At 41.3% G+C, this 19,118-nt stretch overlaps 2 protein-coding genes across 5 annotated transcripts in view; one reads left to right on the top strand and one right to left on the bottom strand.

Annotated features, from left to right (window-relative positions):
• Positions 1-256: 256 nt before the first annotated feature.
• Positions 257-10,694, top strand: esr1 (estrogen receptor 1). Of its 3 annotated transcripts, none has more exons than XM_075459623.1 (10): positions 257-306; positions 1,016-1,441; positions 2,335-2,543; positions 3,313-3,429; positions 3,804-3,985; positions 4,161-4,314; positions 5,708-5,846; positions 7,949-8,082; positions 8,765-8,948; positions 9,201-10,694. In XM_075459623.1, the coding sequence occupies exons 1-10, from the start codon at positions 296-298 to the stop codon at positions 9,448-9,450; spliced, it is 1,806 nt and encodes a 601-aa protein (XP_075315738.1). In that variant the 5' UTR covers positions 257-295; the 3' UTR covers positions 9,451-10,694. The 3 variants fall into 3 exon arrangements, with proteins under 3 accessions (XP_075315738.1, XP_075315737.1, XP_075315736.1); XM_075459622.1 differs by having other exon boundaries at positions 2,332-2,543; XM_075459621.1 differs by lacking the exon at positions 257-306 and having other exon boundaries at positions 780-1,441; positions 2,332-2,543.
• A 930-nt stretch (positions 10,695-11,624) lies between these two features.
• The window catches only part of syne1a (spectrin repeat containing, nuclear envelope 1a), a 113,652-nt gene continuing 106,158 nt past the window's right edge, over positions 11,625-19,118 (bottom strand). For both annotated transcript variants that reach the window (XM_075459619.1, XM_075459620.1), the window contains 10 exons: positions 18,871-18,939; positions 18,370-18,494; positions 17,933-18,059; positions 17,615-17,826; positions 16,992-17,198; positions 16,433-16,561; positions 15,720-15,968; positions 15,543-15,632; positions 14,851-14,909; positions 11,625-13,134 (listed from right to left, as the gene is read on the bottom strand). In XM_075459619.1, coding sequence (XP_075315734.1) covers positions 12,867-13,134; positions 14,851-14,909; positions 15,543-15,632; positions 15,720-15,968; positions 16,433-16,561; positions 16,992-17,198; positions 17,615-17,826; positions 17,933-18,059; positions 18,370-18,494; positions 18,871-18,939 — 1,535 coding nt within the window. In that variant the 3' untranslated portion in view covers positions 11,625-12,866. The remainder of the gene's footprint in view (positions 13,135-14,850; positions 14,910-15,542; positions 15,633-15,719; positions 15,969-16,432; positions 16,562-16,991; positions 17,199-17,614; positions 17,827-17,932; positions 18,060-18,369; positions 18,495-18,870; positions 18,940-19,118) is intronic.

The following is a 19,118-nucleotide window of genomic DNA, read 5'->3' as shown; positions in this document are numbered from 1 at the left end:
GCATCAGAAATTGTAGAAATAACAATCGGTTCCCTTATTTAGGATTGATTGTGAAATTGCTGGCTGTCAGAATGAGATTTGACCTCCTGCTTTGTTTGCTGTGTTATGGTGACCTGGCACTTAAACACACCGTGATTATTGATTTGGCTGCATCTTTAATTTGTTTATCCTTTTTTGAACCTTTCCACTGTTCCAATTGAGTTCAATGAGCCCAGCCATACGCCTGTGAGGCAAGCAGAGAGGAAGAGAGAGGAATTAGACGGTCTGTGTTGCGCAGCAGATATGAGGATGATTCATGTGTAAGAGGTAAGTAGTGTTTCAATGTGGATTTTGATTTGTTTAGAATCTTTGTATACTTCTATCACCTTTTACTCTGTGATTTGATTGACTGCTGACTCTCAGGTGTATTCAATAATTTGTCTGCAAATGAACTGACCACGCATCTTAGTCGCAGTGTGCTCGGTATCGCTTAAATGAAGGATCTATGATCAGAGAGTCGCACTGTTAGTGTGCCGCGCCTTCAATCTGGGATCCAGCTGCAACCAATAAATGCTCCTTATTTTTTTTGTAAGACAAAGGTGAAGTGGGAATAGCTGTGTGGGGGAGAAGAGACAGGAAAGTTGTTTGGGAATCACTATTTCTGTCACTCCTTATTTTCCTCTCTCCCACAAGCTTTCCCTCACTCCCACACTTCAGAAAAGATGTATTATAGGAAAAGAGGGAACTACTATACTGAGGAAAAAAAAAAACCCAAAGGGATGTTGGGAGTAGTCTTTTTAGATGTATTTTTTGTATTTTTGGAGCCTGCTGACCAGAAGCTCAAGGCAGACAGGGCAAGGGGACTCAGTGGTCCCTCCAAGTTGTCTGACAGGCATCGTTGGGAAGACGAACCCAGAGAGAGAAAGAACGAGTAACTAGAGAGGCAGAGCACCACTCCACTCCTCCTCCCAGCAAATGGGAGAGCACGTCTAAATCATGTTGCTTATCACTGCTGTTGTGCTGTGATGTTGCTCAGGCAGTGCCCGGCGCAGAGCAGGCAGCCGTTCGGACCAGTACTTAGACCCAGGATTAGCCCAGCCTCCTCAGAGCTGGAGACCCTCTCCCCGCCACGTCTCTTGCCCTCGCCCCGTGCCCCCCTCAGTGAAATGTACCCTGAAGAGAGCCGGGGGTCTGGAGGGGTTGCAGCTGTGGACTTCCTGGAAGGGACGTACGACTATGCCGCCCCCACCCCTGCCCCGACTCCTCTTTACAGCCACTCCACCGCTGGCTACTACTCTGCTCCTCTGGACGCCCATGGACCACCCTCTGATGGCAGTCTCCAGTCTCTAGGCAGCGGGCCGACCAGTCCTCTCGTGTTTGTGCCCTCCAGCCCGAGACTCAGTCCATTTATGCATGCACCCAGTCATCACTATCTGGAAACCACCTCAACACCCGTCTACAGGTAAGCGAATGCACTTAATTCATGAATGAGTCGCCAAATTGGAGAAATGAAAAAAGGCTGTCCATCTTATCCCCCACTATTTTATTTAGAAGCAAATTTTATGGTACTTTTATTTGATGACAGTAGTTCATTCAGTGCTTGAGTCTGATTGTTTGATCCGTTGTTTGTGCAGAAGTATGTTCATAGTGGAACTGAAGAAAATAGTGTAATCGCAACTGTAAAGTTTGTTTAATCAGTTCAGCCCCTTGAGCTGATGCTGTCATATTTTAAGTGTACATTCCATGAAGAAGTTAGAGAAGTTGAGATAATTTGTTTTTAATTAAGAGTCCAGTGGAGTGGCAGTGGTGCGAAACCCTGCTGCATAACTAGATTTAATATTTGTGAATTATGGCAATGGCATTTCAGTTGAGTCCTCAAAATGCCATTATAAACAAAACATAGTTATATAATCACATAGCTTTTCAATCTCAAGCTTTGCACAAAACGTTACCATTATCTCTATATAACGGATCAAGCTTTGTCCTGGTTTCTAATTCCAGAGATTAAGGACTTTGTCAAGGGCCTTGAAAGAGGAACAATACGTAAGAACAACAGAAGTACACATAGAGATTGTTTTCTGACTCAGGTGGAAAACAGGAGTCTGCTCTTGCAGTCAGCCATAGTCACATTAAAGCCAAGATGTTATGGTTTGATTTGATCTTTAATTGACAAACTGGGATTTAAAACTTTCAAACATGAGAAAAGTTTATTTATTTATTTTTTAAATCAAAATTATCCAGACATTTTTTTTTAATGGTGTTATGCTAATTAAATACGATTGTTTCAGTATTTTGTAAGCATCACAATTTATTAGAAAACAAAATGATCAAATTAAAATTTACGGCCTATAGCAGATCCAGCCATCAGCCAGCCACGAGAGAGGACCCGTGTGGCACCCGTGACGACACCTGCAGTGTGGGGGAGATGGGAGTTGGAGCCGGGGAGTTTGAGGTGGCCAAAGACACACGTTTCTGTGCCGTGTGCAGTGACTATGCCTCTGGGTATCACTATGGGGTGTGGTCCTGTGAGGGCTGCAAGGCCTTCTTCAAGAGGAGCATCCAAGGTAGGAGGGCAATTTGTTCAGAAACTGTCCACCTTAAATAATGTTTATGTGTCATGGAAAATAATCGCTTGAAAGAGCACAGTACAGCTTGATGTTTAACTTCGTAAATAGTCTTGTCATGAAGACCGACAAAGTGCTCTGTGCTTCACAAAAGTGCTTTTTTGCTGTCAGCCAGAGACATTTAATGCAGTGTGATCAGACACGTGGTAATCTGAAGAACATCCCTAAAAGAGAGGATGAAAAAATGAGGATGTGAATTACTGTATCACTGGTTTAGTGGACTCACTATACAGAAGCAAATCACCCGTAACCTCGAGAAAATAAACCGTCAAACTGGAGTTAGATCACTGTCACTTCACAGATAAAGGAGAGAATGCATGTCGGAAATTGGGACATTTGAAATAAAGCGAGCACGTTTCATTAGTTTACATTAGATCTGATTTCACTCTGTTATTTACACTTAGAAGCCATAAACAGCATTTTTCCAGTCTCAAAGGGTTTAATTGGTCTGACTGAATAGGAAAGCTTCATCTGTTTGGTGGCTTGCTCATGATTTGATGATCTGGCATATTGATGCAAATTCTTACAAGCAAGAACTGCTCATAAAGAAACCAATAGTCTCCATGGCAATGACAAAGTTAAGATGCCATGTTTTAATGTTCTCCATCTCATTGGGGAATGGGGAATAGAGTGTTCCTGGCTACTAAATAAAATCTGTACTGAACATTGGACTTGAAGGCTGAAAGTAATAGATTTTCTTCCATTCCAGGTCACAATGACTATATGTGCCCAGCGACCAATCAGTGTACTATTGACAGGAATCGGAGGAAGAGCTGCCAGGCTTGTCGTCTTAGGAAATGTTACGAAGTTGGTATGATGAAAGGAGGTGAGCAGAAACCCCAAAAGAAAAGGGTTTTTTCTTTTTATATCCCGATATCACTAACAAAAAAATGTCATTGATTAATCCTGGTTTGTAGCAGAGAGCATTGGCACAAATGTGAAAGTGCTGGTGGATGCAGATAAGCTTGAACTTTACCATGACCTTGAGGAGATTTCCTCTCAAACAGCGCAACCACTGATTATAGCACACCCACATTTTTGTTTTCATACCTCTTCAATCACTTACTCATTCATATTATCTTCACATTAGATTTTGTGGTAAGAACAGGATATGAAGTCTGAGGATTCACGTGCATTACTGTGTGCATGTCTTTTGTGTATCTGCATCTTACGTGGTATTAAGCCTGCTGTTTCCTCAAGGTGTGCGCAAGGACCGTGGTCGTGTTTTGCGGCGTGACAAGCGACGGACCGGTATCAGTGTCCGAGACAAAGTTTCGAAAGGTCTGGAACACAAACCAGCATCCCATCATGATGGGAGGAAACACAGCGGCCCTGTTGGAGGAGGAGGAAGATCTTCAGCAACCAGCATGCCTCCTGAACAGGTGCTGATATGTGTGGAGAAGTATCTTTTTTGTGGTCTCGTAAAATCTAGCCTTCTTGGTCTTACAGGTCAAATGTATATCTTTTTTTACAATCTGGCCACTTGGTGTAGACACTTTAATCTGATGTACACCTGGTTACATGGTCCACCTTTGCTTATATCCTCTGTGTCTCCAGGTTCTTCTCCTGCTCCAGGGTGCTGAGCCCCCAATTCTTTGCTCCAGACAGCAGCTGAGCCGACCCTACACCGAGGTCACCATGATGACCCTGCTCACCAGCATGGCTGACAAGGAGCTGGTCCACATGATCGCTTGGGCCAAGAAGCTTCCAGGTCTGAGTACAGACAGCGCCACAGCAGAGGAGACACAAGAATACCTGTTCATAATTCTTTTTGTCAGCAGAAAACGCCACATATTCCTGCAATGTGCTCAGCCATTTTTCGATGCATTCTTTAAATACTTGAGTGAAATTGATTAAGTTATCAATAGGACTTGTTTGCAACCATCTCTTTTCATAAGAGCGATAGCTGACATTTTGCAAACTACTGTATACCTATAGGCTGATGATAGACTGAAAAATCAGTAATAATTTATTACCCTCTACTTGGCCTGTACTGTGTTTTGGAACAACATTTTGGAGAATTTCTGAGGGTTATAGACCATCAACATCAAACATGTTCTGTTTGTAATGTGGTAAGAAATGATTACTCTACTGAAATACAACTTCTATCGTTTTATAAATTAAACTAGGAATTCCTTCCACACTATAATCTTAAATGTATCTTAACAAATTAGTTGTAAAATAGCAAATATTCTACACTTATAGCACCTTAGAGCTTCCACTTAGGGTTGAACATGTTGCCTAAGGAGACATTTCTCACAGTTCAGAAATGTGATTAGATCTTGAAGTCGGGGAGATGTCTATATGCAAAGGTGATAATATAACTTAATTATTAATAGCTGTAGTTAAGTGAAAGTCAATAGGTAGCTTTACAAATTTTTGGCATCAAGCTCAAGTCTGTAGCTTTAGATTTAAGTAAATAAATATTTGCACAGCAGATCTGCAAATGTATATCTGGTCTAATGTAGGAGACATTTTAAAAACATAGAACCAGTGTCTCTTAAACATTCATGCACATGTACAGATGCTTGTGGCTTCCTGATGACTTGTTAGGCAAGATCAAGGAGTTGGAAGACCTTTAGAGTAAAAGCACCGATGGGCCTTAGTGCAAATGCAGAGCCATTAAGGTGATGGTGATTACGGTCATCACCTTTGAGAGGATTGTTTGGTCAATCTGTTGGCACCCCATTGAGCTTAGATGCAGTTTAAGGTGTGCCACCCTGAAACAAACAGACACACACATACATCTGACAGGGAGATTAAATCCTTATTTCGAGGCATTACAACCTTGTGCGTCACTAAAAGCCCAGATACACAGTTTTAATTGCAAGAGGTCTCAAACAGGGTACAGAGGGGGACAATAGGAGCGAATTGGCTGTAATTACATATGAACTGAGACAGCTGAGAGACAGCGATAAGGCTTCTTATGACAGCTGAGAGTTTGAAATTGCATGCGGCTATCCCTTGCCAAAAAACAAGAGCAGGCATGATTTTTTTATGTTTAATGGGGTGAAGGTGGGCAGAAGATGTTGTGGGCACATTCTGCCTTACAAAAATGGCCCATAGTGTGCATTAAAGTGTGTGTGTGTGTGTTTTTTCTTCAGGTTTTCTGCAGCTGTCCCTACATGATCAGGTTCTGCTGCTGGAGAGCTCATGGCTGGAGGTGCTGATGATCGGGCTTATCTGGAGGTCCATCCACTGCCCTGGCAAGCTCATCTTTGCACAGGACCTCATACTGGACAGGTAGAGAGGAATCTTGCCCGACTTCTACATTGACAAACACATTTGTACACTTTTTTTTCTTCTTTCATAACTCTTTGTCCCACATTTCTCTTCCCTCTCTTATTTCAGACAGATCTTAAGAGTGATACATCAGCATTGTAGATTTTTCATTTCACACCTTGCCAGCCATTGTGCCATCCCAACACATCTGTCACAGAGTGAAAGACTAATTACATGTTCCCCATGGAGAGGAGAGCAGCCTCTCTCCACCTTGAAAAATACTCCCTTATCATTGCAGTGCCGAGCTGGAAACGGAACAGAGATTTAATCAAAGCCTCAATGCAAAGAATGATGGAAAATGAAGAACAGTAGATAGGAGGGAAGGGGGAAAAAGTGAACAGCAGAGATGGGGACTCGAGACTTGACATCAGACTTGCCCTGAAAAGACTTGAGACTTGACTTGAATTCGAGGTTTGGGACTCGTAAACAATCTTCATTTCGTAAAATTATTGTTTCTGATCTTTATTTCATTAATTGCGATGTATGACGAGGCTGATGGCAGACCGAGCGCAACATAGCCTGACGCATACGTGCAGACACTGATATCAAAACTACTCTAACTGTGGCAACATCAAGCTCATCTGGAACTGTGCCATATGTTGTCACATTTAGTTATAAAGCGTTCATGCAGACAGCGAACAAGCGAACGGCCACTTACAAAGTGTGTGGTATCAGGATAAATGATGCCGGCTCAACTACGTCCAACTTCATCAGGCACCTGAAAACACACAAGGATAGGTCAGTCTCTTTGAAATGTGAAAGAGAAACTTGGCGCGTATCGACAGGTACCGCGAGCAAACTAATCAAAGTAAACAGTGTTGTAAACTATATGCAGATTATAGCTTCATTGTTCACTACACAGCGTTGCTGATTTATCTGCAGCAGCCTGTGAAATTTGGGGAGGACTTTGGTTAAGTAGCCTCGGTTAACAGCTACCAAATTAATTGCTAAGCCATACGTGGATGTAGTTTAAAGTTAATCTAATTGCTGTTTTAAAATAGCCTACTTTTACAATTTAAGGGAATTTTTAATAAAATTCCAAGTTGACACTGTCAAAAAACCTGAAAAATGCACTGAAATTGCGCTGAAAAATGTTATGCATGAGAAGTTCAGGCTACACAGCCAGTTATTAATTTGTCTGTTAATGTATCCTGTGGTGCAGAGCAAGCACACATATTTCTTACTTCAGACAAGCTTTCATGGCGCTTCTTCACACTGGATTGAAATAGCCCTCTTAAGTGACCATGCTCTGATCAATCTTGATCCTGCAGTGTATAATGATATTACATATATTGATAATACAGCACATGCTTTCAGCCCATAGCATACAGCAATGCAGTCTTATCTAGACCAAATGGCATGTGTCTAATGATAGAATGTTCATTTCAGTCATTTGAGACTTGAGACTTGACTTGGACTTGGAAAAAAATGACTTGTGAACATGACTGATGAACAGAGCTGCCCATAAAATAGAGATGCAGGGAGACATGGCTGTTTTTCTGCTTTGTAGGCACAGGTTGTTCACTCCTTTCCCCCGTGTTCAGAATAAACAGGCTGGTTAAACCACACCATCTATCTCAGAGAGATGGAGAGAGAAGAGGAGACAGTGAGAGGATCGAGGGAGACATGCAGACAGACGGAGCTTTTACACTGATGGTCCCATCTGATTCAAAAGTGTATTACAGGGTATTACCTCTAAAAACCTGGCCCCTGAATGAGTGTCCTCACCAATTGCTCATGATGACTAAAATGCTGTGGGTCAGGGTTGACACATTCCCTTGCCTCTGTGCTGTCCAAGTTTATTTTGCACTGCAACCACTGGATATTATCCATCTTTCCCTCTTTTCAACTGTACTGACAAAAGGAGCATTGCAGTGATTTAGACCATTAGTTGTTTATCTAGCCACTGCAGTTATTTTCACGGCTGCAGATGAAGTCAGATTCCTCTTCTTCTGATGGTACACCGCAGACCAAAACACATGCCTGTGTTTTACTGTTTTTCTGCTTTCTCGATTATAACCTTGATTTGTGTTTTATAATTTATCTTACGTTCTGCTTTCCAGGAATGAAGGAGACTGTGTTGAGGGCATGACTGAGATCTTTGACATGCTGCTGGCCACTGCTTCCCGCTTCCGCATGCTCAAACTCAAACCTGAGGAATTTGTCTGCCTTAAAGCTATCATCTTGCTCAACTCTGGTAAGGGGACCTATTTAAAGACAATGCGTCATTTTGTCTGTCTGCGTTTACAGTTGTAATCACCTTTGGTTTGCTCTTAGCAAACTGAGAACGGTGCCAACATGCGTCAGGCACATTTTGCCAATAAGCGAAATGCTCCAATGTTTGACAGTTTCATTTGCATGCACGCTATGTCACAGGTTTCCATCTCTGTTCTCAGGAGTAAATATTGAGCAGTTACAGACTACACCCACAGAAGTGTAGCTTTGAGTGCTGCAGGCACATTAGGCGAACAGAGTGTTCTGGAAAGGCCTGTAGCGTCAATAAGCCCAATAACCGTTCCTATGACAACATGAGACAGCACACAGGGCTGTGTTTGTCCTGGAGATTGAGATATTCTATATCCAGCCGACTGAAATACCTGTGGGATGACACAAGGTGCTCAGCTGTGAGAGTAGGATGAACTTTCGATTTCAGTTTTAATTACAGTACAGTATCATAAATGACTGCTTTCATTAGCATGCATGAGTCAACTCTATGACTCTCTAGTATTTTGTTTTGACAGCAATCCGTAGCAAAGTTGAGTGAGTTTTATCATTGCAGCTCATGAAATTTGGCACAAGCATGTTTGTATCAGTTATATCACTCATTTTGTCTGAGAAAGGGGGCAATATGCAATAAACTAATGTGTTTGATTTGTCAGGTGCCTTTTCTTTCTGCACCGGCACAATGGAGCCCCTTCACGACAGCGTGGCAGTTCAGAACATGCTGGACACCATCACCGACGCACTCATACATCATATCAGCCAATCAGGATACTCTGCTCAGCAGCAGGCGAGACGGCAGGCCCAGCTGCTCCTACTGCTTTCCCACATCAGGCACATGAGGTAAAAAGCAAATTAGAAAAAGGCCCAAAATAGTCATTGGAGAATCTCATGAAGTGTTTTAAAACAGAAATGCTTCCAAAAGTTTAGGTTTCAGTTTAGAGCTGTACTTTATTTTAGGTTTTTAGTGTCATCAGTAAGGCGCACACTTTGCCCCTTCTCTGATATCAAAGAAAAGCTGTCTGAGGTTTCAACTCATTGTTTGACTAAAGTAACTTTAAATGCTCAACTCCTTCTTGTTTGCACCTCCTGCAGCAACAAAGGCATGGAGCACCTCTACAGCATGAAGTGCAAGAACAAAGTGCCACTGTATGACCTGCTGCTGGAGATGCTGGATGCTCACCGCCTCCACCGCCCAGTCAAAGAAGGTCAGTCCTTATCCCAAGCTGACATAGGCCCACCCTCCACCAGCAGCAGCTTTGGAGGCGGCCCCAGCAGAGCCCCCTCAGCGCCTAGTGTCCTGCAGTACGGGGGGTCCCGTTCTGACTGCAAACACCCACTATGAGATGGAGCACAAGCAACACCTGAAGGTCAAAGGTCATATTTGTGCTTGATGGATGCAGTTTGGCAGTGGAAGATGAAGGTTTTCTTTGAATTCATATCATTGGATAATTATTTATAAATTAGATAAAAATGATTTTATAGCTAATCGGGAGAAGCCCCTCCTCTGAACTGCGCTGGCTCAGAACAATCTGAGTTTCAGTGTGGTTCATCTTATTTGCTGCCTTTCATTATATCTATGTTTCTGAGTTAATCTTTTACAGCCTTTCAGTAGTGCTTTTTATTTTCCAAACAGCAGGTGTTGGGTCACATTTTGGTACCCTGTTTAGCTACAGCGATTTGAAATGATGAGCAGCTAATTTTACTGTGTATTCATCTTGACCAAAGTGCACTTCCTCTTGGATTGAAGGGGCAAATGGGGCATTATTTTCACTTTAGCATACAAGGGATGATAAAACACTAAGTAACTGTTAAAAACTAAACATCAGGTATTGTGTACAGTATACACACACAGAATGTTAAATCCTGTCTGAGAAAAATCTATTACATTTTTAAATTAAGATCTGATACATTTTGGATAGCTACCAATGGCAAGATCAATCTGAGAGCACAGATTACAAGATAAAAGGAAGCCAACCTCAACTGCTGGGCAATTTTATGTAATACACAGCCGTCTCTGCACAGGTTTGATCCCAGTACTTTTTGTCAAGCATTAAATATGTGTATTTGTGAGCACGTTTCCATGCATGTATGTTTTCAGTGTCGAGACTGCAAGAGCACGGATTTTTGTCTTGATGCTGCTGTTCAAATTTTAGCCACATCAAAGCCACAACCTACTACTGTTCATTCACTAATTCAGTGACTGCATGTTGACTTTGGCTGCTTTGACTCATCCATAAGTCCAAATATCACAGCTCACGTGTGATTGTTTTTCTTTTTGAACTGACTCAACGAAAGGAAGAAGATCTGATAAGTATCAGTGTGACTGCATAGTTCATTAAGTCTTCTGGTTCCAAACTGAAACCCAAATTACAGTAAAACAAAGTAAAAATCCTTAAACTCTTAGGGCAGTGAAGCAAAATTCTTTCATTTCAAATTTACGTTAGTCATACTGATACAGTCATACCAGGATGCATTTTCCCAAAGATAGACATTGATTATGACTTACTTTCCATCTAATCACTCAGTCAAATCTTGTTGAAATGTTTCTGGAATTTGGGTGAATTAAAAGGAGATTCTGATTTTTGACTCTTTCTTATGAATTTTATTTTCCATTTTACTGGGTATTTGAGTGTAAAATATGATGGCACAAAAATAAATTGAAATGTTCTGGGGCAGTGAAAAAAATGGTCCACTAAATGAATGTAAAATAATGTCTGTGTTGAAAGTGATGAGACTAAACCCGCGTGGTGGATATGAGACACCATGCCGGTTCATTTCTTCAGGGAGACTGTGGAGCAACAGCAGCTGCCAACCTTAGTAGCTGGATGTTCAGCTCAGACTTGGAGCCAATCCCCCAGGCTCCTCCATTTAGCTTCCTTTTTTATTTGTCCATAAAGCAGATGTAGGAAGAACTTAGTCTTTTCACATTGCGCTTCTTTTTTTGCAGTCATACCCTGTATGACAATCAGAACTGGGAGGCTAGGATGAGACATCGTTTAGCATCTTTTGCCAGATTAATGGATTGTTATTCAGTTGTGAATGATTTCCCTGTAACTTGGCTTTATTTGAAGCATTTACAAAAACAAAATGCCTAGCTTATACCTCCTCTTTCAGTCATGAATTTAATTTGACATGGGAGAGAAAAAACACATTTTATCAATCAAAACGGGACATTTAACCAAGCTGACAGCTGAGCGTCCAAAATATTTTCCCTGCATGTTAACAAATTCAAAGTTTGACATAAATAAATTCCAAGAAACTTAAATGTAAGTTGTCATGATAAAGGCAATATTAAAAAAAAAGGATCAATTTAAAGTTTGGGTTGACAAATCAAGATTGGAGCCATGCAAAGATGTTTCAGCCACTTCAGCCAAGATAAGTGTAAATTCAACCAAACCACACATGATTGTCATTTGTTTACTGTGCATATAAATAAAAGCTTAAGTTGGGAAAATCTTGTTCATCACTGGTTTCCTTCTGAGTTTAAATGAAAAATAAAGCCCCCAAAAAATGTACTCAAGTAAATACTTCATGTTTTATTATTAGCAAAGAGAGTAATCTTCATGAATTAGCAAACTGTACATACATAAATAACCATTTTCATATTCATTTTTTTACAGATTCGGTTTTAACAATGCCGTGATTCTGATCTCCCATCAGCGCAGAATAATTATCGCAGTTATTACAAAGCACACTATCTCTTCTCACAACCGCCTTCTAAAACACTACCAGTGATTGTTTGGCTTTCTTCAAAGCAGGGGATTTTCAAGTGCATGCTCGAAAATGAAGACTAAAAAAACAACTGCTTGTATTCAAAGGCATTTCAAACAATAATATACAAAGCAGTTCATTCTTTTCAATCAAGAGAGCACTTTTTTTATATATATATATATATAGTTTCCCCCAGTTAATTAAATACTGAAATTGAAAACAGGAACACAAGCACTGGCTTTTAGGGAGAGAAGTCTGCCGTCTTGGCTGGAGGGCTTCAGTGCAGTACTTTCGACAGTACTTGGCATTTAGTTTTTAGCTTTAACAACATGTGAAAACTTCATTTCAGGCAGGATCTTTTTAAAAAAAAAAAAAAAGAAACAAACAAAAGAAAAAAAACTAAGCTACACGTCATTCTTCTAAAGGTTTTCTGTGCTGTTTCAGTCATTTTGTCTGAGCAGATCTTCAAATGTGTCATTTTGGAATGAAACTCTTCACACCTAAGACTGTGAATGATTGCTACTCAAACTGCAAGCCTACTCTACTATTTACAGGTACAATGTCCCACACTCAAGGTGGTGATTTAGCTTCATCAGTGCTAACAAGCTGTTAGCTGATTGAACACTAAATAAAATAGTAGCAGCACCGGATATCATGGACAAAAAGCACAGCTGACTTTGGCTCCCAACATACAGTATATAAATAGTGTTTTGTTTTTCAATGATCTCACAGGTTTCCTCAGAAACCTTAAAAATAATATACACATTTAAGTTAAAACAACAAATATTTGGACTGAGGAGAAGGGGTCTCCAGATGAAGGTCCATCTATTCTGGAAAGTCTTTAAAGGGTTGAGGTGATTTCAGAAGAGTGGGTGTGCAATGCGAGTGCGAGAAGTCTTCAAATCACTTCAGAATTACTTCATAATGCACGTGACCCCTCCACCAGGGGAAGAATTTGTTGCTTTAGGGCACAGGGTGAAGAGGAAACATTCACAGGAGTCAGTGGTGTCCTTGGCAAAGCAGTAGGTAAGAAGAATCTGCTGCTCCTCATATGGGCGGAGGCCCATTGGTGTAGCGCAGCATTGGATGGAAGGAGCGGGCAAAATTGTTGGCGTGGTGGCAGCTGTAGTCCTCCTCTGTCATGGGCACAAGGCAGGCCAGTCCGATGAGGAGCAGCAGGAACAACTGGACGGGGAGCGCGGCCCTAAAGACCCGAAGCAGGAAGGACTGATCCTTTGAGGAGGAGGGGGAGACGCCGTCCGGAAGGTCAGAACGGGAGGAAACGCATCCAGCGGCGCCTGGTGATCTGCTCCGGCTGCAGGAAGACGGGCAACAGTGAAACACAGAAGAGAGCAGTACTGAGTTTACAAGTATTTGCAAAACACTAATGTACTGTAAAACAACTACAGAACATGTAGTTTTTTTTTTTAATGGAAACTGAGGATTTTAAATGTCATATAAGGGGGTAAAAAATGCTCCAAACCTTATGGGCTTAAAGAGAGTGATCAATGATGGTCTTATTAGTACCTGGAACATGATTTCTGACAATGTATTACCATATTTTGTATGCTGACTAAGCATCTTAGTCGCTAGAGGGGAAATGATTGATCAACTGAATCAAATGACAGGAACTTGTCAACCTTCCTTATAATCTTCTGTCTGCCCAGCATTCTTGGTCGTATGATGATTCGTTGCATTTCTTCACATTGGGATTTTACAAAATTGTGAAAAATTGGTTTAATGTTCGCAAATACTGTTTTACCCATGTTTGGGAAACGAGAGAATATTAAACATGAAGGAAAGCAAAAAATATGAGAACTGAGCAAATAGACCAAAATCCAGCAAGGAGAAAAAAAAAAAAAAAAAAAATCAAAGGAGTCACACAGATGCACAAACCGACCTGAGAACACACAACCACAGATATCTGAACACAAGCATTTGTAGATAGTGGGCTGTGACTGTCAGGGGGGAGAGGGGGGGACAATTTGGCTTTAGAGCTGACTATGTGAGAGCTCAATGCCAGATTTCCACAGTTGGAGCCAAGTTTCAAGGGGAGGAACGTTATGTTCTTACTGCGACTCATCCTCACTGAGGCTGAAGGAGGGTCAAATATGCTCACATCCCTTTATCTATTCGCTATGCAGTCAGTCTCCTTTAGCCTTCGACCTTCGTACTACACTGCAGCTGTGAGGAGGCCTGTGCACATCATGTTTAAAGGCCAAACATCACCTCCTGATTTGCTTGATTCAGTAGCCTGCTACTATACATTATTACCATATATATAAAATGCTGCCAGGGAGAGACAAAGACTTTTCTTCTACAACACTCACTCAAGACTAGTTTAGGCTGAATCATCATCAGGTCTGTGTGTTGATGAAAGTTACACAAATGTTGAGTTAGAAACGATATGAGAGTCAGGTAGGTGGGTTAAAAGGTCTGGAGAGGAAACAGAAGAGAGAGTGGGAGTTAACGTAGCAGGAAACCCGGCAGGAGTTACAGCGCCATATCCTGCTGTAAAACTATGAGGAGAATGAAACAGGAAGGAAACGTGAGAAGAAAAAAAAAACAAACAAAGCTAAAGTCTTAGGAGCTGAGGATGTTCATTCAGGCTGAGTCAGTGCCATCGAGTGGGGGAAGAGGGTACTACAAAGTCACTCAAAAAGGAGAAGCAAAAAGTATGACAGCAATATTTTATGATGCCATTCAAAAAGCAGCACGGTAAAGAGAGGCAGTGAAATAAAACATTTAAAGGAGAAAGGGAGCAGCCTGATGTAGGCGATTCCCTGCTCATTTAAGAGCTGACAACAAAATCTCTAGAATAAGGGAGGATCATGGAACACTGGGTTAAAGCCTTGAGTGATTCAATGGAAGAAGCTATGAATCAAACTTATCCAAATTTTCAATAGTAAATACAGCACAGATTATTGTGTTTAGCTGATTTGACAATTAATAAATGAAATCAAATTTCTAGGAAGGTAGGGCTTTTGGTTCCATCATCGTCCCGTGTTTCTAGAGTCCAGGAGAGAGGTACCTGTGGCGCGGGCTGCTTTCAGGGTGTCCTGGATGGGCCTGACTACTTTTGCCTCGGGGCTGTACCGCATAATGAGCAGGGAGGGGTAAAAGAAAGAAAAGAATGTTTCAGTCCAGGGCAAATAAAGGCAAAGCCTCAGATGAGAGAAAATCAAATAACAACATAAATAGAGCCATAACATTGCTAGAGAAAGAATCATCAGTAACAGAAGAGCAGCAACATAATCTGTGACGGTGATTGACTTTCTAAACCAAGAAATCTGGCTTCTCAAAGACTAAATCCTAAAAAAATTTAGCCAAAATAAAATCATGAAATTCAACATTTAACTGTTATCACAATGAAAACATAGAAAACAGTTTATTTTCATGCATCTTTTCCAAAAGTGAATTAAGTTTTACATCAAAACGAAAAGCCAGGTTTTCTTGTCATTCTTGGCAGATCAACATGATGTGGGGCAGCAAAAACATCTCGTAAAAAAAGAGGATGAGAGGGATTAACTACTTTATATTTCATGTACATGTTAGCAGAGCATTTGCAAAGGGGTAAAACATTGCTACTGTCAAAAAAAAAGGGGTAGGAATATCTATGAAATGTCTATTTTGGGAAAAGAATGGAGCATGTGGTAATTAGGAAGGTGTTATTTGAGCACAAGGCTACCGCCCCCTACTGGACATTATGAGGAATAACATTACCAAACGTTTGCGACTTTGGACGGTCACTTCTGACCCAGAAGCAGAGGATCCGCGGATTTCTGATTTGCTCATTGGTACAGGTAAACAATCCTGAAAACAAACAACAACAGATTCTTTAATAATTAGATGAAAAGAAAACTAATAAGGTGACACATCCTGCAGTGAGTATCATCTGACCTTGAAGTCCATGGCCTCCAGTCCCTCCAGATCTGAAGTGACCTCCCTCTGAAGCAGTCTCAACCTGTTCCAGATCACATGAACCTTCTCCTGGGCCTCCAGACAGTCGCTGCCCTGAGGTTGGATCTTCTCCGAGGTCTGTGACTGCAGCGGCAGAGTCTGAGATTTAGTGTTGACCAGCAGCTGAGTCGAAAGCTCCTGAAGAGACGACACTTTCTGCTGCGAGTCCACCAGCTCACGCTTGATTTGCTGCAGGACGGTAAAGGAGTCATTAATGACTGTGTACGTTCTGATATATGAAGATCTATCGTCATTTTTCACAAGGTCTTACGGTTGATATTCTAGGTATTTGTGATGCGTTATCAGACATTTTCAATCTTTTGTCATCCTGTGTTTGCTTTGGGCCTGATCTCTGCATCAAGTAAAATGAGTTATAATTTGATTTTCGGTGAAGAGGTCCTGAAACTTGTGTAGTACATCCAGAACTCTCCAACAAACTGACTATATTCTGCTTTATCCAGAGAAAAATATATTTCTCTCTGTTATGTGTATTTTTTGTACTTTTTGGTGAATAGTGCAAATAATATTACCCTTCAGGGCCTGGAACCCAATTAGTGAGATACTGAGTGTGAAATAACACTGATTGATATAAGACTACAACATAACAGCAGTGATGAAAGACTGGCGCACCCACATATTTTAAAGAGACATACCGTAAGTGTTTTGTGATGAGCTCGTAATGTTTCACGGTCAGCCTTTCGGGGTATGGGCACCACTTCATTCCTCCTGCGGTCGATGTTCTCCAGCCACAGCAGCAGACCGTGGCTCATCTCATGAAACTCCTGAGGTTAAAGAAGAAAACTTAGGAGTTGCATTTCATCAGGCAAGATTTAGTTGGTCTATTTTTCCAATTCTAACAGGCCAAATTTACACTTGATCATACAAATGCATTCATGGAAGAAGGAAAAAGGTGGTTGTCCTTTTTTGTAGTTAGATGTACAAACTTTTGCCACAAATGGGTGAAAATGTGAGAACGGAGAGATAAATCATGGAAAGCTTTTATACACTGAGACACAGCATGTGTTTTATTTTTAATATGGAACCTTTTTAATTTACTTTGTTCAGCATGTCCTGGAAAAATTGCATTTACGTCGTGATAAAGACGCACTCTGTAACCTTATTATGCAAATGTTGCAGCTTGAAATTAGAAACTAAGAAGAAAATCATGCTCATTATGCTGCAGCCTTCTTAAGCCTTCTATGATTTTAGTACCTGGCACTGCATCAGTGCTCTCTGCAGCTCCTCTCTCCAGTCCTCCAGCGAGGCACCGAGCCGATCCCAGCGCAAATTAATCTCTTTCAGCTGGTCTCGCAACTCCCACGCCTCCTCAGAGTCAGGCTCTGACTGTAGGAAGTCTGCACTGCTCAGGTTGATGGACAGAATCTCGGACTTGTGAGTATCCATCCCCCTCTGCAGCTCCTGAAGGGAAGAGACATTCAATTGATTGTGATGAGATGTATGCATGCATGACAAAAGATTATTTATAGTAGTGCTCAGCCACGACCCAGTCCAGACTTTATGGTGTAACTAGATAACAGAAGCTGAAAGTAGACGAGATGAGAACAGGCAGAATCCTGCTGGGGTGGCTGGGACACAGAACCAAAACCTAAAGTGTAAATCTGATGTTTGCAGAGATTAATTGATTAATTGGAGTTGAAGATTTCCTCCCACAGGCAGAGATGAAAGCCATTGCGAACCTTAAATTACATTTTAGCAGAAACACTTCTCTTTGAAATAGTTATCTTTTATGGTTACTAGAGTTATTCTAAAATAACTCTACATCCAAATTTGACAGCTGTAATGCAGGGACTGCACCAGATATACACAACACCAACCTTGAGCTTCTTGATTCTCTGCTGGATGGTGTGTATGTCAGTGCTGAGATCGAGCCCTCGCAGCTGGCTGAGTTCAGCCTCTGACTGATCCAACCAGGTCCTCGTGGTTCGCAGATCTGAGATCAGCTGCTGCCACTGCTGCAGATTCTGTTTGTGTCTGTGTTTCTCGCTAAGAGACTGAGCTTGGATCAGCTCCCAGCGCTTGATCACACCTAGAAAAAAAAGGATTAATGTTTCTAGCAGCGAACAGTGAAATGTACAATGCGTGTGTGTGTGTGTGTGTGTGTGTGTGTGTGTGTGTGTGTGTGTGTCACTAACCAGCGCTCTGTGTGTCTGTGCTGGTAGGGTTTTTGAGTCCTGGCATCTCATCTTCCTCCTCAGTCAACTCTTCCTCTGCTCTCTTCACAGCATCTATACTGCCGCGACACTCTCCCATCAGACGCATCTGTGAGGATCATACGGATTTCATGTGTTCATAACCGTTTTTAGATATATATATTTTTTTTTAAGTAAAAAAAGATTTTTTTCTCCAGATAAATATAGCAGCTATAATATAAAATTCAAAAACTGTGACAATTCCTACGCCAAAATATTTACTGTGTGAACTAACTCAACAAGCAATCATAGATACATTTTGAACAGATTAAACTCCTGTCTGACAATTTTATATCATGGGGATTTATTATGCACGATGCACCAATCACATGAGATATGATTTAAGATAGTAGATGCTGATATGGACGAGGAAGACTCACGTAGCCCATGTATGTGGAGTCTATGTCGGGGCTGACGGTGGCCTCTCTCTGCTGGAGGTGGTAGCGTCCTGCATCCAGAGCCTGGTCCAGCTGTCTCAGACTGGCCTCCAGCTGGCCTGGCTCACCTGAACAGAAACCACAAGCAGTTTTATGGAATTGCAGGGTTAAAGTTCTCAGTGAAGGAGTTTTAGCATGCTGTTGATGAAATATTATACTGAAGTGGCATGCATTAGTATGACATGCATTGTAATGACGAGTCATCACAGACAGGAAGACTGAAATCAGAGTTTTAGGCTGACGTTATTATGAATGATGTAAATAGTAAGTAAAGCAAAAAAATATTAAATGATGCAATGACTGAAAGCAGCACTTTGTGATGGTGTTTCATGCAGCTATAAAGAGATTTTTCAGCTTGAATAATGCCTCCAAGTAAAAATCTATTTTCAAAAAAGCAGGATTTAGTTGGAGTTGCATGCTCCCTGAAATCATGCTGTTTCATACCAGAGGATGTTTTCAATGTGTTCTCAGTCAGTTTTATATAGGCCTCTGGGCTCTCTGGGATAACTACATCTGGGAAAAGAGACACAACATACACTACTTACGCATGACTGAATGCATTATATCTGACAATCTGTTGTGAGCTGAATGTCTACTTCAGATCTATTATTCTGTCCGCTCTGTCCTGAATATAGTTTGTTTTGTGTACTAGAAAGTAAATTATTTCAAAGGAGGGTTTTAAAGTCTCCACA

Source organism: Odontesthes bonariensis, chromosome 24 (assembly GCF_027942865.1).
Source record: "Odontesthes bonariensis isolate fOdoBon6 chromosome 24, fOdoBon6.hap1, whole genome shotgun sequence".
Lineage (NCBI taxonomy): Eukaryota > Metazoa > Chordata > Actinopteri > Atheriniformes > Atherinopsidae > Odontesthes > Odontesthes bonariensis.
This window is presented reverse-complemented; position numbering and strand designations above follow the sequence as displayed.